Raw genomic sequence first — 22843 nt, 5'->3', positions numbered from 1 at the left:
ACAATATATTTAATTCTGTTCTCAACATCCGCTGCCAAGATTTTCGCATCTATGTCATTCACGTAATACATGGCTGTTACTACGCATGCGCAAAAAATTTAACCTACATGCCAAATTGGTATTATTGCCAACTGTGGACAAGCGGTGTTAGTTCGAGGAGAACGGAGTGTACCTTCAAATAGTTATTTTTATATTATATCATCAATAATACATCCAAAAGTGATATATTGAAAATTAATAAAGATAGCGCGTTAACAAGTTAATTGACAAGTTTTCACAGTGTTGAGACATAAGCGACAGCTATCTTTTTTATCGCGTAATTACATTCGCGACTAGTTCCAATTTCGAGATTCAAAGGGAGAATGCGCGGTTATAACTTTTATTCGTAAGTATTTTCTATCGATTGTAAAATAATGTAAATATAATCCTCCTCACTGTTCGTTTCTTGACGCGATTACACGCAACACATCGAGATTATATGCTTTTTGTTCGTTCTTGCTGTGTTATACACTTCATTATTAATTTTAATTATTTAAATGAAAATTTATGAGCTATACGAAGCAGAGGCGAGAAGCTTGATTTAGATCCTGAAGAAAAATTTAATCGCAAATATATAATCACATGTATAAACACTCATGTCGCACAATAGACATGTGTAGGAAATATATAAAAAGTTCGATGTAGAAGACGCATAACTCACACGCAAAAATTAGACGCGTGTAAACAGGGAGCAAGGAATAAGCGTAAGTGACGAATCATGTTGATGATGTATGGATGCGTGATGGATTCAGATAACGTTGTTACATTTTCCACAGGGACGCTGAAAACGACACATAACTACAGAACGTTTAATGCGAGAGATTCTCACGGTTTAGTAGAATAGACGTAGAACGAGTGGTGTATTTATACGATTCTTAATAAAGTTCGATCGAATCTTACTGGGTGTAAAAAGACTGTGTTCAAGACATCGATGATTCCATCGAAGGCTTCTCCGAACGACGATGCGACGTACTGAAGCACCAGTCCGATGTAATTCGCGTTTTCGTAATCATTCTCGTATTCCTCATCAAAGAAATAATCGTATATCATAGGCAGAAATATGATCGCGATGTATATCGTGATACCAAGTAAGGCTAGAAGAATTCAATACTTTGATTCTCTTCGAATAGAAAAAAAAATTATTATTTATCGTCGTTCGTAATATATGTATGTGCGATTCTTACATACTCTTTATGTATACCTATAGTTCTAAATCCGAACAACTGTTTGCTCACTCGTTTGGTTTTCCTTCGTTTCGCTTTTTTCGCAAACAAAGACGACAATCCGGAAGCTTCGTGACAAACGTTCTCGCGCGTGTTGAAAGTCGCGACGATCGGATCCGAAGATGATTTACCGTCAGCAATTGCCGAATCTTGAAGTGCCGTATTGATCATGCAAGAGAGCACGGAACATTGTTGTAAGGTTTGAGATTCCGGTAAACATTCTCGTGATTTATCATTCTCTCCCGCTTTATCCTTATTAGTCAATGCGATCTTACGCCTGAGCCTCCAATAATACTCCCAATAACTCTGATTCAACAATTCCTGCGTCTCTAAAGGGATGGACGATGGTTCCTCGAATAAATCCCCCTTAGCTTGTAGATTCGTCAACGAAGAAGAGTTTATCCGATGACTTGGTATCACGTTATTCAATTTTATTCGTACTCCAGATTTCGTACTATTTATCCCATTTCTTCTGTGCAACAATTGACTTACCTTCAAATGGGTTCTCTCGTATTGTTTACCTTTAACGTGACGAGAACCGGGCAGTATCAGAGTGCAATCGGAATCTGTTATCGCCAAACGGGATTTCTTCCGAAAGAATGATTTGGCCTTTCGCGATAAATTTATCGGCGCAGTTTTACGTTTTACGTTAACGCGTAGTTCTCCGTGTTTTTCTTTATTCTCGTTATCACGTTCTTTACCTTTAATCTCGTTAAATGCTATATCCTTCTTCAGTATTTTGTTATTTATTACGTTTATCGGGGATTTGTTTAAATCGACTCGGCTATCTTTTTCATGATACACGAGTTCTCGCAGCGAATTCTTTATTATTCTCGTTTCGCTCAATGTTTTCCGCTCGATTCCGTATCTGTTCGCGATACACGAGTTATCTGTATTGCATCTTTGTTCGGCGACTGTTTTCAATTTCCTAGCCGTAGTCATGTTCGAGGAACTTTCGCCATCTTTCACATTGTCCGCATTATCTATCGTATTAAACTTTTCACGATGGCTTTTATCAAGTAAAATCTCGTGTACAGTATTCTGATTGAGTAATACACTTAAATTAACGTTTTCCTTATCGTGTATCGAATCAGATGTTTCACAATTTTTGTCCCCTGGAATATTATTACCGTTCTTCATATGTTCTCGAATGCCTAAAAATGATATATATATATATATATATATATATATATATATATATATATATATGAGTAAGAAAGTTTCTAGAGATTCCGCAAAAGCCTTGTTTAAAAAATATTAAATATATAAAGTTACAATTCAAAATGATAAATTTATTATATGGCTATTAATATAAATTTATCTGTCAATATTAAAAAGCAATTATCATATCGATACTATAAATGCATAATCGATATTTGCGAAATATCTCCGGTTATTTAATACTTTTGTGAATTATGGAAACATAATCATATCTTGCATTTATTCTAATAGTGAATAATCAATATAGTATTTATACAACGCAGTTTTTATTCCCGACTGCTGCCAATTGCAGGTTGTTATAATAAAAATGTTGACTCACTGTTTAATTTTTATGAAGAAAAATCATTCAGGCATGAAATAATTACTGTGCAGCGTCACTATTACACTGATATCCTGAGAGAAATATGCTAAGATTGTTTTCATATTTAAGATTATTATATTGAACAAAATTTTTATTTTCAAATGTTTATATTTTCTAGTAGTTTCAACAATAAAATTGTTGAAATACTGTTAATTTATTTATTATAATCAATGATCTCAAAAAATTTTAAAATTTATAATATTATAACGTGATAATAAAATTTCATAAATCTTATATTCGAAAGTTTAGATATCAATATCTTTCGAATAAAATATCTTGCGGGTATATCTTTAGAAAACTTTCTTAATTTAAAATCCTAAATTTTTATATTTTAAATTAGAACATCATATATAAATATTTTTTTAATTTTGAAACGCGCCTTATGTATACATTCATCTTATGAATGTAAACAATATAAATTATTGCAAATAATTTATTACCATTAAATAGACACTTCTCATTTTCAGATTCTTTGGAGTCATAAGTCGAATTGGCCAACGTTGATACTGGATCGCAAATATTCCCGACAAATTCTCGATTTTTCATGCTATCGTTTTGACATTCGATTTTAATACTCTCTTGCGTTGGTATATTCGATATTTGTAAAGGTACATTATGATAAGCAACAACAGGAATTTGCACGCTATAACATTGCAACGGCTGTACGTTCGAAGAAGCGGTAGCTTCTATATTAAAAGCGTTAATAGGCAGGGCGTGTATCTTTTTTTCATCAACCATTAAAAGCAGCGGTCTGCTAGTTTCCTGAATATGTAAATATGATAAAAAATATGATAAAAGATGTGTAAATATGAATATCACGATTCTATATAAATGGCTTACTTGTTTTTGTACTTGAAATTTATCTTCGATATCGCATTGCTCGTTAGTAACGTATTGCAAGGCTGAAATTGATTTGGAATAATCACACTAGAAGTTTAATTGAATAATTTAGCATACGCAGTCGCGCGTATTATGATAAAAGTTTTTTATACACAATTACCCGTTTTATAATGATCAGCTTCCGAAATGAATTGTTTTTCAGTGAGACAATCAATAGTCCTCTTTTTTGTAACGCTTTCTAATAATTTATCTGCATCATTGCATGTGTAATTATCCGCACTTTTAATCGCTCCCTGTAATCTATCCTCAGGTTTATTAATTTCTTGCAGAATATGCGTATTAATTCCTGGCGTTTGTTTGCCATTCTTCGTGTCACAAGATTCATCTGGCTTTTCAGCCTTCTGTCGCGATATTTGTCTGTGTCGTGTTATAAATTGTGTTACCGTGGCACATTAATGAAACCAAACACGAATAAAAACACAAGATAATAATTTATTAAAGCTTATTTCACGCAAATTATTATGTTACTTATCATACGTAACGGGGTTCGACGCGATAATAAGAAATACGGACTTTAATTAGAAAATTAATTCAAATACCTTTTAAAACGTGGATCGATAGAACCGGGCAATCTTTTCGGTATGTGCGTGGGTACTTCGTACTTTTGGCTTAATCTTGGTCTAGTATGTCTAAGATAAAAAGAGAAAAACAAAGAAATGTATAGAGAATGTGCAACGATATTTTCTTCAATTTAACCGCGATACTAATTTACGAATAATATCCAATATATTATTTTCCAATATTTATTTAAAATTTTATTTTTATTATCAATATTTATTCATATACAATATAAAATATTTAAATGAAAAATATACTTACTGACATGTAACAGCTCGCACTATACTACGACCTTTTCTAGGAGTTCCTATCAGAGTAACAACACACGGAGGTTCGATAATGTCATTGGTATCATCGTTTAAACGACGTAAAGGTATTTTAGGCCAAGACGGATCGGAAGGAGGTCTAATGTCGAGAATATTGTTGGTAAGATGTTGAATACAAATTTTGCTCGATTATTGATAATATATAGTAACACACAATATACTTAACATTATAATAACATTTAAAATACTTACCGTAATGTGCCAATATTACGTTTTTCCGAGATCGCTGATAAATTTTGTCCGTTTACTGAAAAAATTACGTTAAAAGCCATGTAACATATATTATATTCTTTATTTTTAAGTATATATTTACCTTTTATATGTAATTCAAGTGCACTTGTTTCATCATCGCGCGCCATATCGCGAATTATTTATAATTACGGACATTAGAATTCCCCGATTATAATGATGTATATCGTGCTACGTCATTAAATCAGATCACTTGATACATTAGCCTAAAAAAAATATACGGGCGGTACAATTATGCATGTCAATTACATGTTTCTTCAACATCGAGCGCCTTTTATGTGACCGAGTTATAAATTGTTTTGTTTGTCTAGAGTCAATTGTCTCAGAATTATTCTTTATTACACATAACATATAAACATATAGATATAAATGCGATTATTAAGGATTATATTTTATTATCACATAATTTTTATATATGTATACAACTGTAAGTTTAATTTTAAAATATAATGCAATATTTACACTGAATATACAGTAAACATTGTTATAGCCAGTCTTGAGTTTTGAGAGAAGTATCACTTTAAAAATTTTGCATTAAAGATTATAAACGAACGTTAGCAAACATCTCCATAATAAACTGTAATTAAGAAAAAAAGCGAAAAGTATTTTTCTATACATGGACTATAAATAAAAACTAAATTTCAAGTCTGGTTATAACATACAGGAACGATCAATTAATACCTATTGAATTTTATAAGTCGCATTATACTAAAGTAATTTTCTAAAGTAATTTATGCACCATATTTATTGTTATATCACATCATTAATCTAACATTGCAACTATCCCTTTTCTTTTATTTACCTTCTTCAAAGATATTGTGATTTCTTTGTCTAAATGTTCCTTTTGCACAGATTATCAATACTATATATAGTATAGATATACAGTCTCTGACATATTTTTTTATAAAGTCAGGAAATGTAATAAAAATACGATATATAATGGATTATTAAATATTTGTGTATAAATGTGTAATGCTCTATTCAATACAATCGAGATCAGTCGAAATATATTAATTTTTTCGAATCGAAATAGGACATGAGCGACTTCCGAACGTATGATATACACGTGTGATGAACACGTGAATAAATCTTGTGAAAGAGCATGTACTTTAATTTTCCTTATAATTGTCACATACCCATTTTTTCGAAATACTTTTTTTCAATACAAAATTTTGAAACTGATAAATAAAGTTTATCCTCATTCGTATCTCATTTCTATCTCAACTTATATATCTTGTCAATATTTGAACACAACATAGTGAAACTTGTGCGCATTAATTATCAGAAAAAAACAATAAATGTAAATTATCTTAAATAATAAAAACTGTTTTGTATAAGACTATCAAATTATAAATCGTGATTTTGTTATTTTGCTATATCGAAATATATAAGCTGATAGTGTGTTTTGACTAGATGTTTAAGATATATAATTCAAATTATGGTTTTCATCGAATACAAAACTTTGTGTCATTAATTTCCTATGAATAACTTCTTTTTACTATCATCATTTTTTCATTGGTCCAAAGCACATTAACACTCTCTTTCCATTAATTTTTAAAACTATGTCCATTTTGTTTATTAAAACTATATCCATTTTGTTTATAATACTTAGGTAAAATTAGCCAAATACTAAAAATAATAAGTACAAACTGCACTAGATATATTTAAAACAAGAAATTTTTATAGTACAGCTCACACAATACTATCTATCTTCTTTAATAAATTATTCATTAATTATTTTAACATGTTACAATGATATATATATATATATATATATATAACCTTAATAGCAATAAAAAATATTATTTAGGAAAAGTATAATCTTATAAAGGAATATTTTTCTTTGATTTCAATCAACTCTTATTATATACTATATACAGATTTGTTAAAGACACTGAATTTCTTGCTCTTTATGCGATTCGATTATATGGAATAAAATACAAGATCCAAATAGTTTTGAAATAACAATATACCAGATCTTAATGGCAAAGTTTATGAAAACAGAGTTTGTTCACTTGATCAATCGCTAATATAAAGAGGTAGTTTCAGAAATAGACTCGAAGAAATAAAACATATTAATTGCGTTTGTTACAAATCGATCCACAATGATTATTGTCCGGCAGTAATATTATTTTGTGATTTAGTGCGAAATAAAACGATATGTAGAAATGCATATACAGAGAAAGTAGCATCTTATGTGATTACTGTTATATCAGTATATAATAAAACACAACTGACACTGAGATGATATATACATATATAGAAACGGGTGTTCACGGCCAATGGAGAGGCACGTATTTATAAGAGAGAATCGCGCGCTTATTAATCTTATTATTATGACTATATATATATAACACGAAATATTTTACCATGTTCTTGATTTTCTCATTATTGTCTCATTAAGCTTCATGATCACCACTATCTATCCCTATTAAAGATTCTGTTTGCTCTGCTTCAAGATCTGGAATCCTGAAAATTATAATATTAATAATATTGAAATATCAATTTCTCATGTCTTTTATATGCATGAGCACACACACACGCGCGCAATATTACAATTATAATTCTATGTTTATATTATTGCTATTATAACTAGATTAACATATTGCTCATTTTATATTTATATGACATATATTTTACCTTGTAGATCTGTTTTTTCTGCAAATCCAAATAAAAAATCTTTTCATTAAGTTCATAACAGGATCCCAATTATCATAATAAGAAAAAAGGGACACTGCTAGAAATGCCAAGAACATTGGAATGCTTCCGAAGTAGAAAATACAGGGATATTCAACTTTTTTCAAGAGGACATCAGCTACCATTGACATAGGCATTGTTAAGCTTACAGCCATTGTCGCTATGAGAGATGATGTCAAAAAGCAACCCCTATAGATATAATTATAGAATATATACAATCATATTATATAAACTTATTATATACAATAAAAATACATTGCAAAAATCTAATGAAATTACCACAGCCAAAGAACTTCATTTAGAACTGTACCAATCAGGCCGTTTATAATTAGGAATGTCCATTGGTGACTATTGGGCCATTCAAACTCTTCCCAATGACCATAATGAAGGATAAAAAAGAAAGGCCACAAAAGAGTTAAATTGAATATTCCCACAAAACCAAAAAACATTGGTATATCCATTTTATCCTCATGATCTACCTTTCTTTTTAGAAATACGATATATGTAGCATAGAAAAAAGCACTGACTAGAGCTAATATTATGCCCAATGACTTGCTATTGTTTTCTATAGTCAAATCTGAAATGCCAACTAATATCTGTAAATAAAGAATAATATTTTTCAAGATATATTACATATCTAATGTGTGCTCCAAACGAAATTTTTTGTTTTTCATGCTAAAAAAATATATGAGAATATATAAGAATATAAACGACAAATTGAACTTTATCTCTAAATTGGAATCATCGAATAAATTTGCAACTTACTAGTCCAATGAGGCTAATAAGTACAGCAGCTAACTTTGATAGTGTAAATTTATCCCCTCCATTACTGGGAAAGAAGGCAGCAAGAAATAAAGCAAATAAACTAGATGTTGAAGACAACACAATCACGATTTTATCTTCAATTTGCTTTAATGATAGCTGGTATGTGTAATTTGCTATGAACCACTGGAAGAAGACAAAATCAATGATATATGTGTAATGGCAATGGAATATTTTAGTTGACTGAATTTTACATTGTTACCCACAAACAAGCAAAACAAAAGGGCTATTTTAGCCACTTTTTGTACAGAGAATTTGTTAGCTTGTCGTCTCGCGTGTTCTCCGGCTCTAACGCTGGCTTGATAACTAAGTCGTGCTAATAAAGCCTCTGTAGCATCGCTTTCCGACATATGGCGCACCTCAGCTAATTTACTAAATCTTACAGAACGAATAGATGAATCATCACTTTCCGTACCCGATGAGCGATCACAATGATCCGGAGTTTTTATTGGAACAAATGTTGGATCACTCTACAATAGAAGGAATTCTTAGTCTTCATTAGATCAGTAGCCATAAATTACTTTTATCTCATATCAAACAAATATAATTTACTTTATTGATATAGTTGAATCTTTTCCCTTCACTTTTCCCCAATTTAACTAACAAAAAGTGTCCCCAATAAATATAATATATATGTAATTATTATTTTTTAAATAAAAATTTTGAAATAAAAATTTGATATGTTGAGAATAGATTATATTTATAACAATTTTATGCTTACTAGACTCGTATTAGCTTCCGCATAGAAGTTATCATCTTCAATATTAGGATCTATAAACTGTAAAAATACAAAAGATATGAGAACGTTAAAGTAACATAAAGGAGAGAAGAATGATATTGTAATTAAATGTATTCTAATAAATACCATGTATGTTGCAGGTCTATTACATTGTTCTCGCCAAGGTGGCCAAAAGCATAAGCCGAGCAAATAAAAGGTAAACATAGATGTCCTTATATATGTACTAAAAAATGGTTTTTCAAAGGTTGCATCTCTATAAATATACTAAAAAATAGCATATATTATTACTATAATCTTATCTGTTGTATATGGAATAATTTCTGAATATTTAATGAGAAGTTAAAAAGTAGTTGGTAATTGTAAATAGTAAAGATGTAAAATAATTATAGAAAGAGGTAAAGGATGGAAAAGATTGTAAAACGTATAAATTTGATCTTACTTTAGTAAGCTCAGAGCTTGACACCCAAATTATGTCAACCAGTAACAGAATTAAAAGTCCTAATATGAGTCTCTGAGATTTGTTCATCATTGCCGCGAGTTTATGAGGATCCTCCGCCATCCCCTGTTGCCTACGCTGGCGTAATTCTACGGAACAGCTCATCCTATCTTAGTCTCTTCTTCTCATGACATTGCATTTGAATACTCGTTCCCTGTAAAATCATAGAATATTTGTTTTGTCCTGATATCACAATTAGACGCATAAAATTGACGTTGTAGAATTATAAATTAAAGTATATATTAATTACAATTTCTCTTTCTCCCCCTCGCCAATTGAAAGTACAATAATAACAATAATAATAATAATAATAGTTACCAGGTGGAAAACATGAAAGCCGACTTCATGCACTAATGCATTTACTATCTCTATGTCGAAAGACAGAATGCAAGAACGGCAAGTGTGAAGCAAGATTCGTATTAACAGGTGTCGAGGAGCGATAAGCAGAATTCTCCTGATTCCTTTAACGTCACACTGACGAGATAACCTAACCCTAACCAGCTGTTTACGGCCCCGGTTTTAGCCGATGTCGATTTCACTTTACATTGTCTCTCCTTGTGACAAGCCTCGTATTAGTTTCTGTAACTTGTACATCTCCCGAGAAAGAATATCACGGAATTGTTAGTTATGTACTACACACACTTGAATTCATACGTACATATACATATACATATATATATATATCACATATATACGAGCTAACGTGCGTCGTAGCGTCCGTTGTACATTATGCAGCGCAAGTGATAAGAGATGCGTCAGTGTTATCGCAGTTTGATAACACCCCGCAGCAAGTATCGCGATATCGTTGTCAACGCGCGTAGTGATTTCACCCGTTTTCTCCACCTCACTTTTATCATTGATTTTCAATAGATTTCGCGCTCAGCTGATTATGTTAACCGACTTCTTTCAATATTTCATGTATCGTACATCGCGCTCATTCGAATTAGATAATAAATTCAAATCGTAATACATTTGGCGCCGCGAATCTGAAGCAGCAGTTTGATATGACATATGACAAGTTGGTATATGAGCCGGTTTTATCGTGCATGCGCGGGGAACGCACTGTCTATTCTATTTTGCTGCATTCCCTAGAATTTTCTACACTTACAAAATGGGATATATAAATATACATATATACATATATGTATACTTGTTTGAGAGAATGAGAGAGAGAAAGAGCAAAGCATGTAGAAAATAAATATAAAAAATGCAAACAAAATGACACAGCCTTACTATTGATAAAGAAGTGACACTCCTTTGCTCACACGCTGCTTGAACACAGAATACGCTGATTGGTCAATCGCATTTAGTGTAATGAATATATCTAAAGTACCACTGGTCGATGTGAGTGATTGTGTAAGCGGTGCTAACATTTTTGAAGCGTTGATTGTGCAACAGCAGTGAGCAATAGCAATATTTCTATTATATACATGATGTAAAAGTGGAAAATTTGGCTTAAACAAAATAAAGATTCGTTCAAATAGTCGGAAATTTTTTTCATACTTGATTTTTGAGAAAATCTTTGAGGATCATCCGTCTATGGTACGTGTGCATTCGGATTTAACGAGACTTAGGATATTATATATTCTTGAAGTTATCCGGTTACCATGGCGATAGAAAGCGATAACAATTCTCTCTTCTTCGAATAATATTGAGAGGAATTAAAGGACAAGCGCAAAAAACACACGAAACAAAAACAGAACGATATATACCATTATATTATTACAATTATTGCAAGAGAAAATAATGGCAAATGACGTTCTCAGCAATGGTCGTTTACAGGAAAATACAGTTGTACAACGGACGAGAAACGACAGAAGCAAAAGAGGTATCGCGAACATTGTTAACATTACAAATATTAATGTGTATGTGACAAAAATAACTCGAATAACACGATGAGCGATCGATCGATTTTAGAATAATTATGCGCGCCGCGTCTCGATCTCTTTATTAGAAAAATATTATTATTTTTCTTACCATTTTTTTTTGTCGTCTCTGTATACAAACGTAGCTCCGGATATAGCAGCTATAGAGAATCGCAATTGGCTATTACATCGACATTATACGAGACACGAGTACAGTGCTTGCAAGGTACTAATCGAACAAGAACTAATGAAATCGGATGGTCACGAATACGCCAGTTATTTGAAGGTGAGATCGATTGTGATCGATACAGTGAAGAAGATGATGCCGACTATAATCGATACAAAAACAAAATTAGTACAATCGTTATATATTTGCTATTATTACATGGTATAAATGACAAGAGTTTTTTTTTCACAAAACTATTATTCGGGAAACGATTACATATTAAGAAAGGGGAGGGGGAAGGATCAAGTTTTTGTTCGTGAAATTTATAAATCTTTTTTCTCTCAGAAACAATTACGATGTTTTCTCTTTCGTTATGTAATATACGACACATATTTACAAGTTGTTTTCATAGGGTTTAATTCTCCGAAAAGAAGGCAAAATTCAAGATTCACTGGACTGCTTTCAAACCGCGTACAATGTGAATTCGACTAATGTCGATAACGTTAAACAGATAGCGAAATCGTTGTAAGTAACATCGATTGAAAGAGGATTATCTATAGTTTTATGCGTAATAATACCGTTGGGCTACTTTAGATTAATAATGGGAAGTCATAGGCGTGCGATAGACGCATATACGGAAGCTGAAAAGATATCCGCTGTACCGGATTGGGAAATATATTATGGTCTTGGCAAGTTCTCTTCGTAACTCACTTTACGGCACGATACACTTCGCGTAGCGCGTGTTAGCCAAGTTTTGCAAACTTCTGGAGAAATACACTCAAGAAATGTTACTTTATTAACGATAATGCGCTTAAATGCACTTTGTATTCTCTTTAGCTTTATAATCTGCATATAATTTTGCACACGCTTCTTTATTACAATTTTTCATCATACAATCACACATACGTATTTTTGGTGTAAAGTATAGCGATGCTTTGTTTTTTTTTTGAACATTTATTTTATTGTTTAGGCGAGGCTTACGTGAAATTGAATCAATTACAAGAGGGCAAGAAGCATTTCAAGAGATCAACTGAATTAACGAAAAGTGAGTTGCCCAATCTTGCCCTTGCAAGACTTTATCTTCTAGATGATATGATTCCAGAAGCCAGAAATGCTTATACAGCAGCTTTGAAGTAAGTAATACATCATCAGCGCAAAGATTCTAGAAATGTCGTTTTGATTTCGATGCGATATGTATTGGCTTAAGTCAATAGAATTTATTGTTATTATTTGTTATTATTATTAATATAGTAATTCTTTTGGTCATTTTTATTATTCTTCTTTTCTCTTAAGAAAATGTTTTCTCTATCGAATATATTTTCTTTAATATCTATGTTGACTTTTAATATTAAATCTCAGTAATAATCTCTTGTTTTTTTACGCTCAGTGCAAATCCCGAAAGTATTGATGCAGCGACGGAATTGGGTCTTTTGTATCTAAAAATTGGAGATATGCAACGGGCATTTCAACAATTTGGAGCGGCATTAGCTTATTCGCCTAATTGCATTAAGGCGATTTTGCCCATGGCTTATATAATGCAGGTGCATAAATTCATTAAAAAAATCGATAGCATTTTTTCTTTCATTATTCTTCTAGCAAGCAATTTCAATCAATTGATTTGCATTTATATTCGTTTTATTAAATTAATTTTCCTTAAGATTCCTTAAAGTCTTTCTATTTTTTCATTCCTAAATGAAAATTTTATTTCATTAAACACGATTTTTACAGTATTATTGCATTACTTTGCTAACGCAGGTAGTTAAAAGGCGTATATCACATTTATTAAATGGAAACTTCATTACCCCACGTTTCTCGCATGCAGAACTTTTCCTGTACTCTTTGAATAGCATATCGTCTTTTATAGAATCACCGAGATTATGATGTAGCTTTATCGAAATATAAAGTAGCAGCACAAATTATTCCGGAATCTTCGGCGCTTTGGAATAATATTGGAATGTGTCTCTACGCAAAACAAAAATACGTTGCTGTAAGTAAATCCATCTGTCTTTTTTTCTTTTCGCCTTTTTTTTATTTCAAGATAAGCAAGTTTGCGTTAATGTCTATTAATTACGAAAAAAAGAAAATTTTGTAATTCATATATTGATTTTTAAGATAGTATATTAATGTATGAAAGAGAGAGGAATTTTTGTTTTTATGTTTTTCTATTGTTAGTAATACTTACTCAAATGGATAGTGTGTAATATCATCCATTTGACTACTATCCAATAGTGATCTAATTACTAAAAAGCTTGTAGCCCGATATTCGTAGCAAATATCAGTACAGACACAGAGAATTTTACATCGTTTTACATTTCGCGTAATGCAAAATGATGCAATGCAAAAGGAATATATTGGGGGAGGGAAAGACACAGAGAGAGAGAGAGAGAGAGAGAGAGAGAGAGAAATATGCCACGCGAGTTACAAAATTGTTTCGTGGTATCATAAAGAAAAGCAGAGAGAAAACTCTTGGGAATATATTGAAATTAAGTGGGAAACCGCAATATTGCACTTACACCATAGCACTTTGATAACATTCATGTTCTTGTTTTACAGGCGATAACTTTCAGACAGTGTCGATATAAGTTAAAAAGCGAGATTATATCGTGTTGATTAATAGAGAAATAATTTGTTTGCAAATTTTCAGTTAATAACAGAAACTTATTTTCATTATTAATATCATAGGTGTAACAAGTATATAAATTATTTACTATATTTCATGCATAAAACTTCGTAAAGTTGAGTTGTTAAATTGAATTCATTATATTATATATTATCGATATTGCTAAAAATAACGATTAAGAAGAAGATAATTAAATCATTATTAAGAGTAAAAATAAAAGTGAAAATTTCTTTTATTTCTTTTATTTAGGCTATTAGCTCGTTGAAACGAGCACATTACTTAAGTCCAATGTCCTGTGTCCCGTCGTGTAATCTCGGAATCGTTTTTCTCACCACTGGACAGCCTGCATCCGCCGCGATTTATTTATGCGCTGCGGTCAGCGCCGAACCAAAAAATCCTACACCATATTTGTTATTAGGTCGTAAGTAGAAGATAAAAATATTGAACATTTAACAATATATTTAAAAATAGCTTTTTACTTTGAGCCACTTTTCTGTATAAAAATAGCTCTTATTTTTACGCGAATCTTTTTTCTCTAATGGAATATTGCTCGAAAGCATTTCTTTTACTCGCAGATCGTTTATAGAAATTTTTCTTTTTATATCTCAGTTTCTTTGAAACGTTTGGATGATCTGGAAGGTGCCGAGAAATCCTTGACGAAAGCTCACGCTCTAGCTCCTCAGGATCCACTGATATTGATTAATTATGCCGTAGTTCTCGACGCTCGTGGTAAACAAACTAATGCTGCTGATATCTTGACAGCGCTCAACGATATTATGGCTGTCGTTGACGTCGATATGCAGGTAATTTAAAAGTCAAAACTTAAAAGCGGACGATGTAGCATGTTAATTACATAGTTATACCGTTATATCACAATATATATAGATATCGCAAATGGCAAAAAAGTTATCAAAGAAATTGCAACATGAAAAAACAGAATTAAATACTAATCAAGAGCCGCCAGCTGAAAAGAGTGAAGAACAACAATTGAGCGCTGATGAAGTTTAAAAAGCACATTTTTCTCTCTCACTCTCTCTCCACAAACTGAGAGGATATCCATATTATATCTATATAAATTTTAAACAAAATTTAATAAAATAGTATTTGTTGAAACATTATCACATTTTATATTTCTATTACAATGTGTTTTCCACACAAGTAAGTAGATTAACAATTAATGACGTACGCAGCAATTATTTCTTATTCACATATTATTGGAAAAGGTACATATTTAACATGATGAAATCACAAAATCAAATATACATACGTGTATGCATAGTCAATAAACTATTTAATTTATTTATTGAAGCTTGCATACACGCATTTAATTATATAATTAATTGTATTAACAAGGTTATAACAGTTTTTATTAGAGAGCATTATAATATTATGCATATGCGATATATATTTTGATTTTGCTGATTTAAAATATTTTCTTTTTATTTGGATGCATTCAAGATCATTTTTAACTTTTTATTAATCATATGATGTCATATATTTATTAATTATAATTATATATATTATTATAAATAGATTGCATGCTCAAATTCTACTTTTGAAAAACAGAGAGAGAACATTCCATAAAATCTCTTTTGTTAAACATACGTGCTTTGTACATCGGTTTGGTGCTGATTCATCGTTGGCCAATTGCTTATAATCCTAGGTTTGAATAATTGTCCAAAAATCATACGAAATTGTCGCGACATAGAGCAATATAAGATAAAATTTATGCTGCCATTTAATAACGCACAGATATCCATCATTTCTCCAAATTTATGGTAACAATTACGAAAGAAACAATCGCCCAGGGCCGCGGAAAGTAAGCCCAGAACACCTTGAGGAATCTCCGTTATTAAGAACAACAGCAGCACCGCTACAAGCATCCTCGTTGTTCTGTCTGTTCGTTTGTCAGATTTACTCACCCGCCGCGGGTATTCGTCTTTTTTAATATCAAACGATACATCGTAATTCTCGAGATCGGAAGTACCTGATGATGAGGTTGGTTTAGTCACTTTTGCGCAATGGTTGTAGCTCTTCAATGTTTGTTTCCTACCCTTTGCTCTGAATCAAGTAAAACGTTGAAAAGTATAAGAATGCGTATAATTACGTGCGTTAATAAATATTTGTATTCTATTTTACTTTACCTATAAAGGGCTTTTATTAGCCAACAAATGATGATGGTAAGAAGGACACATGGCAAGAGCTTAACAACTACGCTAAGTATCCAGAAATTTAATTGATATAGAAATCCTTTATCAATGGAACAATCGGTGTCCACGTGGTACAAGATCTCCTTAGTGCCGTTCTCATAAACGGTCTTTGCCTTTATCTGATATAATGAAATTTAAGTTTATTGCAAGCGCAGCTATGAGAATACGAATAAAATACTTCAATTAATGTTTACTCACTCCAAATACGAAATAACTAGGAGCGCAGGCGAGAAACGGAGCGAGAAAACTGCACAAAAGAGCGATCGTGCAACGTCTCTCGGTGCACCAAGTATAATTGTAACGCGGAAATCTAATGCATATATATGAGAGAAACAGACATAAAACAATGACTTTCTAATCTTTCTACATTCGAACAAAATTCAGAATCATGAAACTCACCTGATGGCAATGTACCTCCAAACGGCTAAAGTCAGCGTGAGAGCGATACTGATCGTATGAAAAAGCTGTGTGAAATGCATATGGAACAATACGAACACGGCCCATCCATATGAGAAGATTCTACTCTCCGGTAATACGAAATATTTATAAATCGCAAAAGGAATATACTCCAACATCACCAACGCGTCCGTCACAGCCAGGCCGGTGAGAATTCGATTTATGGACGCCGCTTTTGTATCTTTTCTCGTAAGAACGACGATATTGAGCATATTGGTGAGCGTGCCGAAAGAGCATACGAGAAGAGAAGCGTAACCGTGATAATTCTTATATTGCGTCGCCAGATCGCGAATCGCATCGTTACAATAGCACGTCAGATGTATCGTTTCGATACAGTCGCTCCTATAATCGGTAAAGTTACCAAGTTGACCGAAATAAATATCAATCTCCTCCGCAGTCATATTCAGCCCACGGATAATATCCGTATAATTTTGCAATTGATACATAATTGACATATTCTTTTTCCCGAATCTTCAGATATCTCGGCAACTCGGATGTATTCGAGGGTATCCGATACCGGTTGTAAACGTTCTTGCAAGTAAGCATAACAACAGATCGCGATATTCTATTTCACTATCTAACAACAAGCACATTTGCATCTTCATTTCTAACATAGCTGAAAATACTTGCGACGCTGGTTGTGTCATTTATCTAGCAATGTTATTCTTTTCTGTTCCAGCTGATTCCTTAACAGCTGATATATTTTTAATTCGCGATTAATTATGTTCTACATTCTAATTATGATCCAAATTAACGATTCATTTGGGTGATTTGCAACTTTCTATGTTCATTCATCGAGATTATTTCGAAATAAAAAAGAAAAGAGAGAGAAAATAAAAAGAAAAAAAGTCTATTCAAAGATGGAGTGATGCGTGACAGTTTCCATCAGAATTTAATTGAATCAAAATGAGTGACGTTACAATCCCCATTTTTGCTGATTAAATCTATCTTGCTGGATTACTTATTTCTTCAGAAAAATATCCTTTTTTCGCTTTTTTGAAAAAAAAATCAGAATCTGAAAAAAAAACGTATTTCATGAACCATGAATGTATATTTTATACATTTGTAAGGGCAACGAACTCAAATTATCTTACACACATACACACACACTTACACATATAATGTGTTGAATAAATCGAATGTGAACATTATACCATTAGTAACTAAGCACTTTGTAATATTTGTCGTCCGAGATTTGCCACGGCAACAGGTTACACTATCACGAGTAGATCCAGCCGGTGGATAGTCACGCTACTGACAATGTTATTGGCGAAAATTCACGAGCATCCTTCACTCCCTCTCGACGTTTTCCTCTCTGATGTTGTGAAAGAGCCTGCGCGCAGGACGTCGATGGTCCATAATGGTGTGTGTGTATATCATCCTGAATACACCCATGAAACAAATGTGCACGCTCGATTCATGTTATAAGATATATTTGCTAATATGATTAAGGATAACTAATGTAAAAACAGTATATATAAATGTGTGTATACAATTTCATCTTTATTTTGATTTTTATTTACGATTTTTTTCATAATCACCGATCGATTATAGGCTTTATTCGTTTATCGAATGTATGTAATAATGTTGTTGGTATAAAAATGTTAGCAATATAACGCCCTATATCTTGTGTTATATTGTGTTATATCACATTTTTATATTTGCAGAATACAAAGACGAAACTGCCATTAGATCAGATTGTTACTGAATTCATTGAGATCTACTATAATAATTTGCTTGTAATTGGCGGAATTGGAATGTGCGGAAGGAAATAGGAGCGTGAAAGAAGAGAACTTTCGCCTTCTTTGTATCTTTTTTGTACTCTGCGCACTTTTGCAATTTTGTTTCTTGAAAAAGGAATTACGCGGAAAAAAGGAGGACTAGAAAGAAAAAGGCGTGGCTTTATTTATCTTTGATGACTAGCGCGTAAATTCCGAGTTTGATCTCTTGACGGTCGCGATAACGATCGGCCTTTCAGCCAGCCTTTCTCATGAAAAAATATTATCGCAGATATTAATTGCCCTGTCAGCAGCATGTAAAAAGATGACTGCACATCGGATAGATTGAATGGCACAAAATCGCTCATTTGCTTCTCGTTTGTAGTTAGTGTTGTTCGTTTAGTCAGTTCCTTTTTTATACTTTCAATGTTCTGTTTGCTCCACAAGAGTGTTAAACCACCTTGATTCAAGCGACTGATCCACTCATTTATTCCTTCCTGCAGAATCGAATTCTTGGGCAGCAAATACGATAAAAAGAATGCACCTAATATGGGATGCGGTATTAATATATGTATATGAAAAGACTAGTATTAGTGAATAATCGTATTGCATATTTGAGTATTGCGCAATCGTTACACTCTTACCTCTACGCGCAACATTCCTACCTGGACATTCTTTGACAAGATGAAGCAACGGTCCACCGTCCACATCGACGAATTGCGCGCTAAAAGCGGGGAAATAATTTTCCTTTGCAAATCCCGAACCATTTCGGTAATACGCTGCGTTAACCACGGCGTTTTCGCCGTATCGTAATTTACTTCGTAAGTTTCGCATGACTGTCGAACTGTTATCATCGTCAAAGAGATCGGTCAAACTTATAGAGGCCAATGCTATCACCAATCCCGAAGCATCGAGTTCGCGAAGAGTGTTAATGTCTGGGTAATACATATCATGCGCAAAACTATTGTATAAAATACCACTGAAGAAACCAGTCATAGTGATGTTAGCGAGAAGAATGCCCGATAATAATATTCTTTCAGCATTCGTGTTTGGCAATTTTTGGGGGCAACCGACGTCTAATAAAATCAATCGGTAAATCATTTTCCAGACATTTATCTTTCCCGTTCTGAAAGCATGAATGTTTTTTCGCTTACATTATAACATAATTACATTATAAGATAATTAACATCACTGATATTCTGATGAGTATCATACCTTCTTGGAATGAAGATTTGCAGAAAATACCACATTAGATATACAAAGATCTGCGTCAATATTGAACAGATCCAAACTGAACGCGGAAAGAAGTAATATAGTCGAAGTCCCTTGGGTATTTTAGTCGCTTTAGGAACAATTACGCATATCCTATCGAAGTCCATATATACGCTGAAGTTTATATCTTCTTCGATATTATTGCTGTATTTCTTTATGAAAAAGGACTCGAAGCAGATGTCCGTTCTACCGTTCACTACGTCGCCTGTATAAACTGGCTATTATCATGTGATAAAGCGGAACTATATTAGACGCGAATTTCATAAAGATATCATTACATTAATACCTATAGCACCGACGTACGTCCCATTGGATAATTGATGACCGAACAATTTATTATCTGTTGGATGTATCCATCTCGCTGTGAAATTCATGCGTTGAGATATCGTATCCAGTATTGTTTCATCAAGTCCTTCGAAAATATCGGTATTATTGTCACGGTTATTCAATCCAACTTTCGCCTGTTCACTTGCCGTCTCTTCTGTAGGAGAGAATAAACCCGTTTTCAATTCGTATCCATTCATATTATTTGTTCGATGGTAAGTTAAATGAGATAGCAAATTTGACGCCTCTTCTGCCGTTTTTATTTGTATAATTTCGACTTGACCATATGCTGAAAAATTAAGACAATATTTTCTTTTGTCTTTTTAACAGAAGAGACAGAATTGAGAGAAGAATAATTGTATCGAGAATAATCTTATTGCGATTATCAATACTTGTCGGCTTTATTTCTAAGATCTACGAACCAGAATCGTTGACTTTGGCGAACGGATTGTAAGAACGAATAGCTCTATCAGTTTTAGTGTCATTTACAGCGATTGTCTCGGCAACCAAGATGCTTTGCACCTTACGTTTGGTCCATAATGTCTTTAAAATGCCATCAAGCCTCGACTTGTTTAACACTTTCTCTCGGCAAGCAATCAGTACGATAAATCGATCGTGCGGTTTCCACTCGAACGTCGAATCATCTTTCGAAATTTGATCGAAAGAGCGAATGTTCTTCGGAAGAATCACGTGTACGTTCCACGTGTTCTCCCCAAAGGCTTTACTGTTTCGAATTATTCTTTTTATTTTCGCAGACGTTACCTGAAAGGGAAGCTCATCGTCGGATGTAATTTTCCAAATCGATGGCTGTTTCACGATCTCGTAAATTACGTCGTTATCATCGACAAAAGATGTGTTTTCCGGGTCAGGAAACGTATAAGTCCTCAACATAGTCGCTATCGCGCATTTACGCGCGATACTATGTACAAAAGCCTCAAAGCATGATTCTAAATGGATAGAGTTACTATTGTCATCGAGAACGCTATGAAAGTGAACAGTTTTAGAATTTTCCATAGAACATATGACACTGCTCCAAAATTCGATAGCGTGACACCATTGACAATCATTGTCCGATAATGTAGGCAAAAATAATAATGCCATGAGGGCAAACTCACGAATCAACTGTAAATAAAAGTTGTTTGAATTTACGCAGCGAGCGAGAAAGAGAGGGAGAAAAAGAAAATTTCGTAAGCTCTTTTATCGTAATAAGAAAAATGTATCGACATACCATATTTGCGAACTTTATTAAGGTGGACGAGTGTTCCCTTATTTGTACGATTTAACACTGACATCGGATTCTCCGAAATTTTTCCTCACATCGAGTATTTTCGTTCGATATATACAGTCAAATTATACATCACTCATCCTTATCATTATCCTTATTGACCCTCCTTCTCTTGGCTATCGTGTCACATTGGACAGGTATGTCTTCGATCGCGAAGGTTTCAACTCATATATTTACAAGCATTATAAATATATTGTGTTTTCTAGATTGTAGATAAAACCTAATAAAGATAAGCCTATCGCCTATATTATTTATCATTTTTCCAATTCGTTGAGAGCGATCATAAAGTCAATCGCATTTTTCTTATGTCGACTCTCATGAAATATTTCTAGGAATTTACTATAACTAAAATTACATTAAAATAAATTGTAATATTAATATAAAATATATATATATATATATATATATATATATATATATATATACATTTTACATATCTCACAACTAAATTATTAGCAAAAATCAATGCGAGATAAAATGAAACATTGTATTTTTATTAAAGCGTACTGGATATATCGAAGAATTATAAACATATAAGTAATTCTTTTTTATTTTCTTTCAATCGTTTTCGAATAATTCTATTTTCTTGGCGATAACAGGAATTGGAGGAAAACACTTTTATTCACAACACGAAAATCAACATCGATGTTTACACTCGCGAGAATCATTGCGTCATACATATAACTAAGCTTTTAACTTAATGACATGTCAGAAACTTGACGTTTGCGAAGGGAGCCAAATGTTTGCTCAACATATCTGTGGTAAACATAAAATACCGAAGATATAAAGTAAGAAAGCTGTTAAAAAGGAGTTAAAGGCCAAGTGAATTGTACGAATGTAACGTATTACGCAAATTAATCCGGTCATCTATATTTCATTGTTTTTTTATCTGTAATGAGTTTTTGTTATCAGTGAAAATCCATGTATATACGTGCAGTGCGATATGAAAAACAATTGTTAGCTTAGGGGGATAAACGCTCGCACATCCAGACGATAATACGCAACGGTAATGTGGTTTTTTAATATTTCAGAGGGAAAAAACACATTATCGAAATTATATTGGAGAAGAAGCAAATGCATATCAGCTGTGCTAATATTCTTTCGTTAGAAAGATACTCGAAAGATACTGGAAGAAATAAGAGAGATTGCTTTATTTCATTGCATTTCGAACATCCCTTCTAACGATAAGATGCTTTTGCAAATGCTTAAGAGAAAACTTATTTTCTTTCTAAGGAATGAAAGCAAAGGGAGAAGATGTATCAGTAAATTTCAAACTTTCTCGAAGAAGGAATCGTC

The 22843-nt window shown here is 32.7% G+C and overlaps 5 protein-coding genes across 11 annotated transcripts; 1 reads left to right on the top strand and 4 right to left on the bottom strand.

Moving 5' to 3' along the window:
- Window positions 1-816: 816 nt before the first annotated feature.
- LOC126850959 (uncharacterized) lies at window positions 817-4988 on the bottom strand. Its single transcript, XM_050594449.1, has 8 exons — window positions 4821-4988; window positions 4564-4707; window positions 4284-4373; window positions 3845-4101; window positions 3685-3746; window positions 3235-3606; window positions 1241-2504; window positions 817-1133 (listed from the first exon to the last, which is right to left on the bottom strand). The coding sequence occupies exons 1-8, from the start codon at window positions 4985-4987 to the stop codon at window positions 904-906; spliced, it is 2586 nt and encodes an 861-aa protein (XP_050450406.1). The 5' UTR covers window position 4988; the 3' UTR covers window positions 817-903.
- A 1756-nt stretch (window positions 4989-6744) lies between these two features.
- LOC126850916 (solute carrier family 35 member F5) lies at window positions 6745-10492 on the bottom strand. 2 transcript variants are annotated; one of them, XM_050594390.1, is made up of 9 exons: window positions 9950-10492; window positions 9575-9785; window positions 9262-9399; window positions 9118-9174; window positions 8591-8866; window positions 8340-8522; window positions 7854-8170; window positions 7518-7763; window positions 6745-7346 (listed from the first exon to the last, which is right to left on the bottom strand). In XM_050594390.1, exons 2-9 carry the CDS (start codon window positions 9734-9736, stop codon window positions 7277-7279), a joined length of 1449 nt encoding a protein of 482 aa, XP_050450347.1. In that variant the 5' UTR covers window positions 9737-9785; window positions 9950-10492; the 3' UTR covers window positions 6745-7276. The 2 variants fall into 2 exon arrangements, with proteins under 2 accessions (XP_050450347.1, XP_050450348.1); XM_050594391.1 differs by having other exon boundaries at window positions 6751-7346; window positions 8603-8866; window positions 9950-10485.
- A 136-nt stretch (window positions 10493-10628) lies between these two features.
- LOC126850918 (Bardet-Biedl syndrome 4 protein homolog) lies at window positions 10629-15400 on the top strand. 4 transcript variants are annotated; one of them, XM_050594394.1, is made up of 10 exons: window positions 10671-11459; window positions 11643-11782; window positions 12075-12184; window positions 12257-12351; window positions 12633-12795; window positions 13050-13203; window positions 13527-13649; window positions 14532-14703; window positions 14892-15085; window positions 15168-15400. In XM_050594394.1, exons 1-10 carry the CDS (start codon window positions 11378-11380, stop codon window positions 15288-15290), a joined length of 1356 nt encoding a protein of 451 aa, XP_050450351.1. In that variant the 5' UTR covers window positions 10671-11377; the 3' UTR covers window positions 15291-15400. The 4 variants fall into 4 exon arrangements, with proteins under 4 accessions (XP_050450353.1, XP_050450351.1, XP_050450350.1 ...); XM_050594393.1 differs by having other exon boundaries at window positions 12075-12187; XM_050594396.1 differs by lacking the exons at window positions 12075-12184; window positions 12257-12351 and adding an exon at window positions 10629-10649 and having other exon boundaries at window positions 11414-11459.
- Window positions 15401-15705: 305 nt separating this feature from the next.
- On the bottom strand, window positions 15706-17349 carry LOC126850958 (G-protein coupled receptor dmsr-1-like). The gene is made up of 5 exons (XM_050594448.1): window positions 17060-17349; window positions 16892-16916; window positions 16691-16846; window positions 16427-16611; window positions 15706-16343 (listed from the first exon to the last, which is right to left on the bottom strand). The coding sequence occupies exons 1-5, from the start codon at window positions 17347-17349 to the stop codon at window positions 15878-15880; spliced, it is 1122 nt and encodes a 373-aa protein (XP_050450405.1). The 3' UTR covers window positions 15706-15877.
- LOC126850903 (uncharacterized) lies at window positions 17273-21711 on the bottom strand. Of its 3 annotated transcripts, XM_050594368.1 has the most exons (7): window positions 21491-21711; window positions 20685-21384; window positions 20225-20551; window positions 19882-20143; window positions 19332-19792; window positions 18063-19210; window positions 17273-17963 (listed from the first exon to the last, which is right to left on the bottom strand). In XM_050594368.1, exons 1-6 carry the CDS (start codon window positions 21491-21493, stop codon window positions 18855-18857), a joined length of 2109 nt encoding a protein of 702 aa, XP_050450325.1. In that variant the 5' UTR covers window positions 21494-21711; the 3' UTR covers window positions 17273-17963; window positions 18063-18854. The 3 variants fall into 3 exon arrangements, with proteins under 3 accessions (XP_050450325.1, XP_050450324.1, XP_050450326.1); XM_050594367.1 differs by lacking the exon at window positions 17273-17963 and having other exon boundaries at window positions 17984-19210; window positions 19882-20152; XM_050594369.1 differs by lacking the exon at window positions 17273-17963 and having other exon boundaries at window positions 19021-19163; window positions 19882-20152.
- Window positions 21712-22843: the final 1132 nt, after the last annotated feature.

Source organism: Cataglyphis hispanica, chromosome 7 (genome assembly GCF_021464435.1).
Source record: "Cataglyphis hispanica isolate Lineage 1 chromosome 7, ULB_Chis1_1.0, whole genome shotgun sequence".
In the NCBI taxonomy this organism is placed as follows: Eukaryota; Metazoa; Arthropoda; class Insecta; order Hymenoptera; family Formicidae; genus Cataglyphis; species Cataglyphis hispanica.
The sequence above is the reverse complement of the archived record's forward strand: the minus strand, read 5'-3'. Positions and strand labels throughout refer to the sequence as shown.

Coding starts and splice junctions, on each gene's coding strand:
- LOC126850959 (XM_050594449.1), bottom strand. CDS start 4,987: ATGGCGCGCGATGATGAAACAAGTGCACTTGAATTACATATAAAAGGT. Junction 4,708..4,820: donor CGTAATATTGGCACATTACG/GTAAGTATTTTA, acceptor TCTCGACATTAG/ACCTCCTTCCGATCCGTCTT. Junction 3,607..3,684: donor AATTTCAAGTACAAAAACAA/GTAAGCCATTTA, acceptor TTACATATTCAG/GAAACTAGCAGACCGCTGCT.
- LOC126850958 (XM_050594448.1), bottom strand. CDS start 17,349: ATGACTGCGGAGGAGATTGATATTTATTTCGGTCAACTTGGTAACTTT. Junction 16,847..16,891: donor TGGAGGTACATTGCCATCAG/GTGAGTTTCATG, acceptor TAGAAAGATTAG/AAAGTCATTGTTTTATGTCT. Junction 16,612..16,690: donor CTAGTTATTTCGTATTTGGA/GTGAGTAAACAT, acceptor TCATTATATCAG/ATAAAGGCAAAGACCGTTTA.
- LOC126850903 (XM_050594367.1), bottom strand. Junction 20,552..20,684: donor CGCCAAAGTCAACGATTCTG/GTTCGTAGATCT, acceptor TTAATTTTTCAG/CATATGGTCAAGTCGAAATT. Junction 20,153..20,224: donor GACGTACGTCGGTGCTATAG/GTATTAATGTAA, acceptor GATAATAGCCAG/TTTATACAGGCGACGTAGTG.
- LOC126850918 (XM_050594393.1), top strand. CDS start 11,378: ATGGCAAATGACGTTCTCAGCAATGGTCGTTTACAGGAAAATACAGTT. Junction 11,783..12,074: donor AATACGCCAGTTATTTGAAG/GTGAGATCGATT, acceptor TTGTTTTCATAG/GGTTTAATTCTCCGAAAAGA. Junction 15,086..15,167: donor TCGTTGACGTCGATATGCAG/GTAATTTAAAAG, acceptor CAATATATATAG/ATATCGCAAATGGCAAAAAA.
- LOC126850916 (XM_050594390.1), bottom strand. CDS start 9,736: ATGAGCTGTTCCGTAGAATTACGCCAGCGTAGGCAACAGGGGATGGCG. Junction 9,400..9,574: donor CAAGCTCTGAGCTTACTAAA/GTAAGATCAAAT, acceptor GCTATTTTTTAG/TATATTTATAGAGATGCAAC. Junction 8,171..8,339: donor TTATTAGCCTCATTGGACTA/GTAAGTTGCAAA, acceptor CTTTATTTACAG/ATATTAGTTGGCATTTCAGA.